The following is a 9,868-nucleotide window of genomic DNA, read 5'->3' as shown; positions in this document are numbered from 1 at the left end:
GATAACGAGGATGAGGATGACTGTGTTAAAAATCAGGAGAATTCTCACAACAATGGAGGATAAGGACAAGCAAAACAAGGACAAGAAGCAAGAAGATAATAATATTGACAACGACTCAGTAACTGAGAGATTAAATCGTTAACATGAGAAGCGTGCAACAAAAACTAACAACAACTTACCGCCTCTTTAATTCTTCCGATTAACTCCTTGGTAATTTGCTCTTGCAGGTCCTCATATTGTGGTTTAAATTCTTCGTTTGTGAACTCAAATCCTACTTCAACTACATTCACCAAAGTATCTATGAAAAATTTCGAAAATGACAACAATGGAATCAAAACAACAATTAAGGCTTGCAAACTTCACAAAAAAGCTGGAGTCTAGTAATTATGCATTTGTTGGACATTACTACTAAACCACAAAACAGCGAAACGAAACACCAAAAAACCATGTACGACCCCACTATACACTGAATACTAACCAACGAAGGTTGGATTTTGAGATTGAACATGGTTTCAGGCCTAAAGAGGCCTAAAAAGATGTTTCATTGCTCTTAATTCATTGAGATTACGATTACGGTTAAAATTAAAATTGCGATTTGAAGCAAAAACGTTTTGGGTCTAATTAGGCCTAAAACGGATATTTAATCTCAACTCCAACATTTGTCGGTGAGTATTCAATGTATAGTGGAGTCATACATGGCGTTTTGGTGTTTCGCCGTTTCAGTGTTTCGTGGTTTAGTAATGCCTGCATTTGTTTGCTCTTAGAAACACACACAAAAAAAGCGAACAAGTCACGTGCTCCACCCAAATAAAAATCGAAATTGGTGACTCACGACAGTCTGTTGATAACACACAAAGCAAGATTAAGGTGCTCTTTGTGTACGTATAACGCGTCGTTGTCGAGGGCACCTAACGAGCAAATTAAGCCAATAGCCATTGAGAGACATTTTTAGGCCCCTTGTAATGTCTAAAGAGATGTTTTTATCACCTAGAACAATTTAATGAGTGACAGAACTTACAAAAACATCCCGTCCGACGATGTAAGAGACTACATTTCCCTAGTTGTGAATCTCTAATGTGATATTTTATTGAAGAAATCTATAGCTGTTTGGAAACGTAGAACCGAAATTCATAGAACAGTTTGACTCTCCCGAACACATATATTTTACCAAAGATTATCGTTGGGTGCCCCTGCTTTGTGTAGAACATAATCACCTTGCAGCGAAGTTATTTTCCAAATGGGAAAATGCAACACATGATCTTGATGTAGTATTTCAAAAACGACACTGTCGAGTGCAAATGCTTTATCACGGTTTCCAAACACAAGAAAACTGATGAAAGCACGAGGACGCAAGCCGAGTGCTTTTATTCACGGTTGTAGAGTGTTTGGAACACCTGATGAAACACGATGCACGAGTTTTTGAAATGGCTTCTCCATTCGCCCTTGTCACACGGCGGCCATATTGTCCCAGGAGACTAAAAAAGCTTTGTTTTACCACCCCAAGCCTCGCCCCCATGATTTACACTGCGAGGCTTGGCGTGGTAAAACAAAGCTCTTTTGGTCTCCCTGGACAATATGGCCGCCGTGTGACAAGGGCGAATCGCGGCTCAGGAATAAAAGAAATTGGAAATATTCACGAATTTCTCAGATGTTGTCGGCAAGTTTGTTGTTACGAAAAATTGTATTGTTATGGTGATTTGCTTTGTTATCACAATACTGTGGATGATTTTAAAATCAAGGTTTAATTTTAGATCCTTCATCCTCTTCTGCAATGGCTTTATCACGTTTTCAGCAAGCAAAATCAGCCAGACTGGTCATCGGTCGAACGCTTTATTTAAGAATGAAAAGATTAGTGAAGTCAAGTCTGCTGAGGTTTCTGAGGTGTTGGCGCCTAAGTGCCGCACTATACTGTTGAAATTGGTAATTCGAAGAGTTCTTGTGATCAGTCTATGGCCTCTGGTTACTTTAAGAACTGTAAAATAATAAATAAAAAGGTATCCCCCCCCCTAAAATTCGCCACCTTAGGAAAACACACTTTAAACGTAAATTGAACGGATTACTCTTGAAGTTTCTTAAAATTGAGGAGATGAATGTTGATATGCGCTACATCAATCTTTTGAAGCATGTGATTTTTCTTTAACAGTTACCAATAATACCTCAGATCATTTATTTATTACATATTATTTTCATTTTTTTAACACTTTTTTCTCTCATGTACGAGGCGTTTGTTTGTGTAATTCTTGTAAATTTTGAAGTGTCTTTTTATGTACTTGTGAGAGCCAGTAATAATGTCGCAGTGTAAGTGGCCCGCCTAGAATAGCAATGCTAACTGTGGGCCACCATGGTCTTGTTTGTATCGTTATGATTTGTTTGTCAATAAAGTTGTAAGTTGTAAAAGTTGTAATTAATGTAAACAAGCGAACGAACGCGCTGATGTTTTCTTTAGAAAATTTCTTCTTGCATCTTATTAGAGGGTGTTAATGAGGGTTGATTCTTTATCAAACTCTAGGGTTTGATAATACATGGAACTCATGGGTAGCTTGTTATTCAAGTGTTTCATGAGTGATTCAAACCACATGCACGAGACGAAATTGGTGTCTCTTGGTTGGATGATCACCTTATGAATAATTAATGACTGTGAGATGGCCTGTTTTACAACCTTTCAAGCTTGTTACCTTCACAATATCAGAACCAAACTACAGTAGACAAGTTAATGATTGAATAATATAATAAAATGAAACCAAAAATATTCTCTGCTGCATCGTACAGTACTGAAAAGGGGAGTGCATTTTTTACTGTAGGTTTAATTGTAGTTGTGTACCAAGTATGGACAAGTTATACTCACATCTCTCCTCAATTTTACATTTTTTCCCTTTTCATCTATCAATTCCCAATTTAAAATTTGGTTTCTTAACATGTGTTGCGTGAATGCACATTTGGAAATTATTCTACGTCTCTTAAAGACTAGTGCTACTATGCCCAAAAAATCATTTTTCTTTTTCTTTAAATTTCAAAACTATGTTAACTAAATACTACATGACCAAAGTTTTGAGCCTTGATTTCAACAAGACACCTGTTTATTTTTATAGGACTTTTCCTATTTAACGGTTCAACATTACTAAATTTAAGATCTTGATAGAGCTGGATCAATACGATTATGACGTTAAAGACTCCCTACTTTAAGAATGCAATGCGTGTGAACGCTGCTGAATCAATATGCAGCAAAGGAGTTTCGGGCTTTTAAACTTTGCATATACAATAAGCTGGATTCACACCCTGAAATTTTAAGGTAGTGAGTCAATGACGTCGCTTTTCCCCAGATCCAACCCTCTGAGGTCTAACTGATCAGTTTTGAACATAAGTAATGGCAAACTGTGAAATCCAACACTTAAACTCAAGTAAACAACTTCGGGAAGAGCTCAAAATTTCGCAAGTCAGGATTTATACAAACACACTTTCAAAATCTAAAGAAGAAAGAGGTAGTGATTCCCCCCCCCCCCCCCCCCCCATCATAGTAGCACTTGAAACATATATAGACAGCTTCTGTTACTCCTGACATATAGGCAATCTAAATACTCTCCATCAAGAAGTGGACACAAGGAATCTATTGCTGCATACCAGCAGGCAATTTCATGTGAGAGCTGACCTTAACGTCTTGCCAGCGATAAATTCAGTCGAACCCGCTTTACAGACACCCGCTAAATACGGACACCCCATTATTACGAACCTGGGAAAGCCCAAATATTCTTTCAAAGTTCAACCTGCTCAATGCAAACACCCTTTAACACTGACAACGGACATTCTTTCTTCCCCAACAACTAATTCTCATAGGAAATTAACTTCGCTAATACGGACACTCACGTCAACTTTTTTCTTTCATGAGCTTTATCTCTTGTAAAGGGACATAACAGCGAAAGTTAAATACTGCTGTTCAAATATCAATAACTGACTATTTTGCAAATAAATGATTTCGAGCACTGAATGTCATTTAATGAGGAAATGAACATAAATGAAAGAGGTAACTTTAATGTTTCGTACAATTCTTTATACGGAATTAGCCCATGCAATAATGGGTAATGCTTCATGGTATAGATGGGCGACTTAATTTTTTTGCGTTCATATAGACTAGGAAAATGGCTGCTTTGTACCCTAAAGACTTTCAGTTTGTTGATGTTTATGTTTTGTTTTATATTTTTTGACGTTTTGCTCCAATAAGATGTACAGTACTGCATATTTTACTTAATTTACATAACCCTATTAACATGGACACCACATGGTCCGTCCGGTGTCCGTATTAACAGGGTTTGACTATCAAAATCATCACATACACTTTCATACCATTTTGTTCACAATTTCCCCCAGTTTTTCCATAAGGGCAACTGCAAAAATGCTTTGTTCCAAGAGCTAAGCATACTTTTCCATCTGTACAAGTTGGCTCACACTTTTCTCCTAAAACAAGAGAGAATTCAACTTTGGTCTCTTTCTTAACACAAAGCCTTACAGTTTTATTCAAAAATGTTTTCAGGGGTTTCGATACAATTTTAAGTAGGCGGCTGGTTTAAGTCTAGCAGCCGACTGTATCAACAAGGGGCCCCTAGGCCCTTTCGTCTAGGAGGGTCTGGGAGCATGCTCCCCCAGAAGATTTTAAAATCTGGAAGCTCTGAAATGCGATTCCCAGCCCCAAATTGAGTACAAAGATAAAGGAAGATTTCTTATCAACAGCGACACTGAGTGTGCAATTAAACGCATTCTTTTGATAATTTCCAGCGAAGAAAGATTTGGAAAACCATTTCAAAAGGAAAATTAACGAGTTAAACCTTATATGACGTTTTGACAACTTCATGTCATCATTACTATCAATTTCAAGCTGCCGTCAACGGCAACCTTTTTTTGAAACTTTTCGGTTTTTTGTCGAGACAAAGCGCAATATTTTTTTTCAGTCAACATGAGAAATCAGTTCTGTCGAACAATAAGAATATGTCATTTTAATCTGAACGAACGAAAAGGCTTAACCATTGCAACTAAACGAAACATTTTTACTGTTTGAGTGGAAAACAAGTCTTGATGCAACGATTAGTCAATAACAACCTGTTTTGCATACAAACGTCTTGATATGTTTGCAGACTTAACTAAACGTAATTGAATTACTTAAAAAAATGCGACGGTTGGTCTAGGCAAAAATGCCGTTTACTGTAGCTCGAAGATGGCAGTATCAAATCTGATAATCATTTTGAAACTGAGGTTTAAAAAAAGGACATTCAAGTCCAGAAAAATGACGAAATTTTACTTTAGGTTTGAAGGAATCCTGCAATTAATTCAACTTAGGGGAAAAAGTTGCCGACTTCCCTGAGTGAAGTTCATAGCCGACGCTTTTCGTCGGCCGTGGGTGCTTATTGAAACCCCTGGTTTTATTAAAAAGTTATCCTGGAAACTTAAACCTTGATTCTTGAAGACTTTAAGGACTGTAGCTCAAGTTGACCCTTACTTTAATTTTGCTTAAAGTGTAGCTTATCCAACATAGCATTAATGGCAATATAAGATATATATTAACATTTGTGGTAGCTTGATAAAAAAGATCTGGACAGTAGTGAGCTGATGTAGAGGCTCCGTAGATACTTATTCCACCGGAGATCTCTGCCAAATTAGCACTCTTGGTTATAATCTTCCCGATGAATTCATCTAATAATATATGGTCACTTTTAAAAACTCTTATTCAACCTGATCTACAAATCTTCAGATACAGTGAAATGTGAAACCTGAAATCTTAAGAATGCTTAGCTAACTGTAATTCAATAAACACAATTAAATTGGGTGAGTCCCATTGTTGCACATTACCACAATATTGGACAAAACTGGAAGAAAATGAGGAAAAGAAACATCATATACATGCACCATTTTTTTATGATAAAGAGTCAGAAAATCTCAACAGAATGAGTTACTTCAACGATGCAAGGTCAAAAATTCTGAACCCTTTCTTGAACGATACAGGTTAGAACGTCAGAAACCTTGTGCTTTACTAGAACGATGCAGGGTCAGAAATTCTCAACCCTTTTCTTGAATGATACAGCGAGGAAAGAGCTATGGCTACGGCAACGACAATTTCACTTTAAAACAACAACGTGATATCATTTGTTACAAGAGGAAAAATGCTCGCCCTGCACCTGCGGCATGCACTTTTGCACATACGTTGTACTCTGCGTGGCAAGGACATGAGATCACCAAATTTGAGGTTTTAAAGACAACGGTCGAACAGGTAGTTGAAAAATTAATGAAAACCCTGACGAGTGAGTTGCTTCTGATTATTACAATTATTTAATCTTTTCATGAATAAGTATATAATAAGTAATAACATGAATTTTCTTGTGCAATTTGGAATAAATACACGTACATGTAACTACTATTAATTTTTTACAAAAACTGCAAATTGGTGAGGCCCGTACTTTTTTTCGTTTTTGAAAATAAAATTACTTTTGCTTATTTATTCAAAATTGCTCTTGAAATCATGTCAAAGCCAGCAAAGGGTTGTGCATTTACCATTGACAGTCACAGAGACATTTGGGCTCATTGCTGTTCCAACAGTGTTATTAACCATGCATTTGAATACAAACTCTCCTCCAGTGGACATTGTCCTGGTCCAAACTCCCGTACGGCTGATTTCCTCAACCATGTTTTCATTTTCATACAAGTGATACGTGTGGACCATGGGGTGACTATAAGCTGAACAGTTGAAGGTGATGGACGCACCGTAGTAGACTGTTGCTTCGCTGGCAAATAACTGGACCATCTCCGGTTTAACTAAAATGAAGGAAAACAATCACTTAGCATCCAAAGAAAACTGAATACTTACCAAATCATGAAAAACTGCCAGGTTTCTTTGTCTTAATGATCATTCAAAATGTGAACTTATAAAGACAACTTACAAAACACATCAATCTCTACAGACTCGGAAGCATTGCCACATAGATTGCTTGCTTCACATCTGTATTCTCCTGCTTCAGTCCTAATGATATCTGTGAAAACCAACTGTTTTCCAAAGGTACGCTCTCCATCACTAGTCTTGACCCATGATACATTAGGTGGTGGGATACCAGTTACATCACACATTATGGCCAAGTCTTCTTCCTCATTTATATTTTTCTTTGTGAATGGACGGATGAATGAAGGCTCTAAAAAAAATGAGCAAACGTGAGTAACACAACATGAGCTACAACTGGACATAAAACAAATTAAGTGCAAACACACAGAAGTTTCAATACAGTTTACAGTTGGCAGATAGTTTGAGTGCAGTAACCGATTGCTGTTATTGTCAAATGAATTTTAATCTCTGAGGGATTCTCTCTTTAATTACTCCACTTTAGACGAAAAAGATGCCGATTTCTCTGTCGAATGAGTGAATTAGCTGACGCTTTTCATCTGCTGTCGGTGCTTATTCACACCACTGAGTACAGGTCCCTTTCTCATTGCATTTGAGTAAATCTAGTGTATGTACAGTAAGAACAACATTCCCTAGCTTGTAACAAGCAGCATGTGCATTCCAGTTCTTTAATTTTACATGCACTGAATCCTTTGTCTTGATTAGCTGGTGTCAGTTGGACTTTCTTTTTAAGAGCCTCGGTGAGATTACTTGTAGGAAACATTTCCAAATGTAGACAGCCTGATATTATACCTCAAGACCACTTTTCTCCTTTGATTGGCAACAACTGTGCGAGTAAACAGACTGAGTATAAAATCGGACATAATTTATAAAAATAAGACTTAAAGGGGCTATGTCACGCAAAATGATGTACTACTCAGTAATTTCATGACACTCAAAATGCCCAAAAAAAAGGAGACACTGCAATAACTACTTAAAACTGTTCAACAACAAAAAAGAAGCACAGCAAAAGAAAATCATAGATGAACACAAATGGACAATATGTATAATCTTGAAAAACGTCGACCCAACATTTTTCAAGTTTATGGCAAATGGCTTGGATACGGGTTGTTTTTGCTCAGAATCACCTCGTTGGCGCTAAAACGATATTTTTATCATTAAAGCAGACCTTCCGACAGGGTGCAAGAAAAAAATTAAATTGTGCAGGATGGAACTTAAATTGTGTGGTGAATTATGCGGGTTTCCGTAAACAAAACAGGCTTGCCAGCTGCGCGGTCGAAACGTTTAGTTTTGCTGTTGTTGTTGTTTTTTTAAAGATATTTTTTGTTCGTAACTGTCTCAAAAGTCCCTTGTTTCAAAAGGAATACATTACCTATTCATTAAGGCCAATTGCTATGGTGTGAACGTTTATTTGTTTGTGGTTATCTCACACATCAATTGTTTCATACTTTTTTACGTTTTTATCCTTGTGAAATTCCTTGAGTAGGAATTGACAGATGTACAAAGAACGCCTTGTACTGTGAATGTGTTTTCGAAACGGATATGGCGTGAAAATCGCTTGAAAAGGTTCTAGAAATATTGGTTATAAACAGTAAAACGTGTAGTTATAAAAACTGTAAGCACATCACTCAGTATTGTGCGGGATGTTGCGGATCTTTAGGAATTATGCGTTATTGCGCGGGTTTGATCAAATTGTGCGGTCCCGCACCCGCGCATCCTGACAGAAGCACTGTTAAAGGAATTCAACATTACCATTTTCGACTTTTAAACTCGTGATTAACTAAAGATTTCCCTGAAACACCCTAAAATGACGTGACATTAGCCCCTTTACCTTAACTTACAAAAGTAAGACATAATTTCTATAATAAGACGTAACCTTCAATTGCTTTGAAAGTAAAGAGGTTTTTTTACCATTGACGGTAACGGGCACATCCATGCTCATTGCTGTTCCCATACTGTTGTTTACCATGCATTTGTAGACAAATACTCCTCCGGATGCCATTGTTATATTCCAAATTCCCATTTTGCTGCTTTCATTGACCATAGTGCCATTTACGTGCAACTCATAGGTATGCACTTCAGGGTTGCTGTAAGCTGAGCAGCTGAACACTATGATATCCCCAGGGCAGACTGTTGTTGCGCTTGGATCTAATACAACCATCTCTGGTTTGACTAAAATGAAAGGCAATTAACAAGATCGTTTTGTTTTTGTAAAAACATTACTGTCATAAAAACAGTCTTGACAACTATTATAAATAGTTTCCACAGCTACGTAACCATTTAATTTATTATTTAGAGTAAAAGGGCACAACCAACTGCAATAGCGGTTTTTTTTTTTTTTTTTTTTTTTGCTGTCGTTCAACCCACGACCCCGTAAACGCTACAAGGTCTTGTGAATCTGAATTGCATTTATAGTGGAAAAGGAAAGATTGGAAGCAAAGAGGATGAGGGACGGGCAACGTTTATCAATGCATGCACAAATGAACGAAATGTGGGCAATTGAGGAGTGAAATACTGAATGATGGGTATTATTCAGTCTTTGATTAATATCGACATCTCAACCACATTTTTCTTTGAAAATTTACCAGCATTTTTGGAGAAGCCGAGACCAGTTATTGTCACAGCAGTAATTTCTAATGACAACTTTTGAAAGGCCATGGTAGGAAGTGATTCATTTTGCTAAAAAAAAGGAACGTCTGTGAAAAATACAACACTATTCCATTTCACACAATGCAAGGAACCTTTAAGCTTGCAGTTTTTCAGGCAAAGAACAGAAACAAACAATTAAAATGGTATTTTACCCAGGGCTTAGTTTACAATTGTAAGTGGGAGTTAACTTGTGGCCCTCGGTGTGCACCTTTTACCCATCCCCCTTCTTGTTTCGTTAATGCTCCATTTTATGGGTATTCAAAGCTACAGCTACAGCTCTGTACATGGATCAGATAAAAGTCGAAACAGATATCACCGAAATGAGGCGGGATCAAACTGGCAACC

General features: G+C 37.2%; 1 protein-coding gene and 1 long non-coding RNA gene across 3 annotated transcripts in view; one reads left to right on the top strand and one right to left on the bottom strand.

The window, feature by feature from the left end:
- Nucleotides 1–168, top strand: part of LOC137982449 (uncharacterized) — a 3,713-nt gene extending 3,545 nt beyond the window's left edge. Inside the window, exon 3 of the long non-coding RNA XR_011118709.1 lies at nt 1–168. This exon is cut by the window's left edge and continues 166 nt beyond it. This is a non-coding gene — a long non-coding RNA (uncharacterized lncRNA).
- Nucleotides 1–9,868, bottom strand: part of LOC137982332 (uncharacterized) — a 115,562-nt gene that overhangs the window by 23,496 nt on the left and 82,198 nt on the right. For both annotated transcript variants that reach the window (XM_068829414.1, XM_068829415.1), the window contains exons 11-15: nt 8,786–9,046; nt 6,921–7,166; nt 6,535–6,795; nt 4,339–4,449; nt 180–298 (exon numbers count right to left, since the gene is read on the bottom strand). In XM_068829414.1, the coding sequence (XP_068685515.1) occupies nt 180–298; nt 4,339–4,449; nt 6,535–6,795; nt 6,921–7,166; nt 8,786–9,046 (998 nt within the window). The remainder of the gene's footprint in view (nt 1–179; nt 299–4,338; nt 4,450–6,534; nt 6,796–6,920; nt 7,167–8,785; nt 9,047–9,868) is intronic.

Source organism: Montipora foliosa, chromosome 13 (genome assembly GCF_036669935.1).
Source record: "Montipora foliosa isolate CH-2021 chromosome 13, ASM3666993v2, whole genome shotgun sequence".
Classification (NCBI taxonomy): Eukaryota; Metazoa; Cnidaria; class Anthozoa; order Scleractinia; family Acroporidae; genus Montipora; species Montipora foliosa.
Note: the sequence above shows the minus strand (reverse complement) of the source record. Positions and strands in the feature narration are given on the sequence as shown.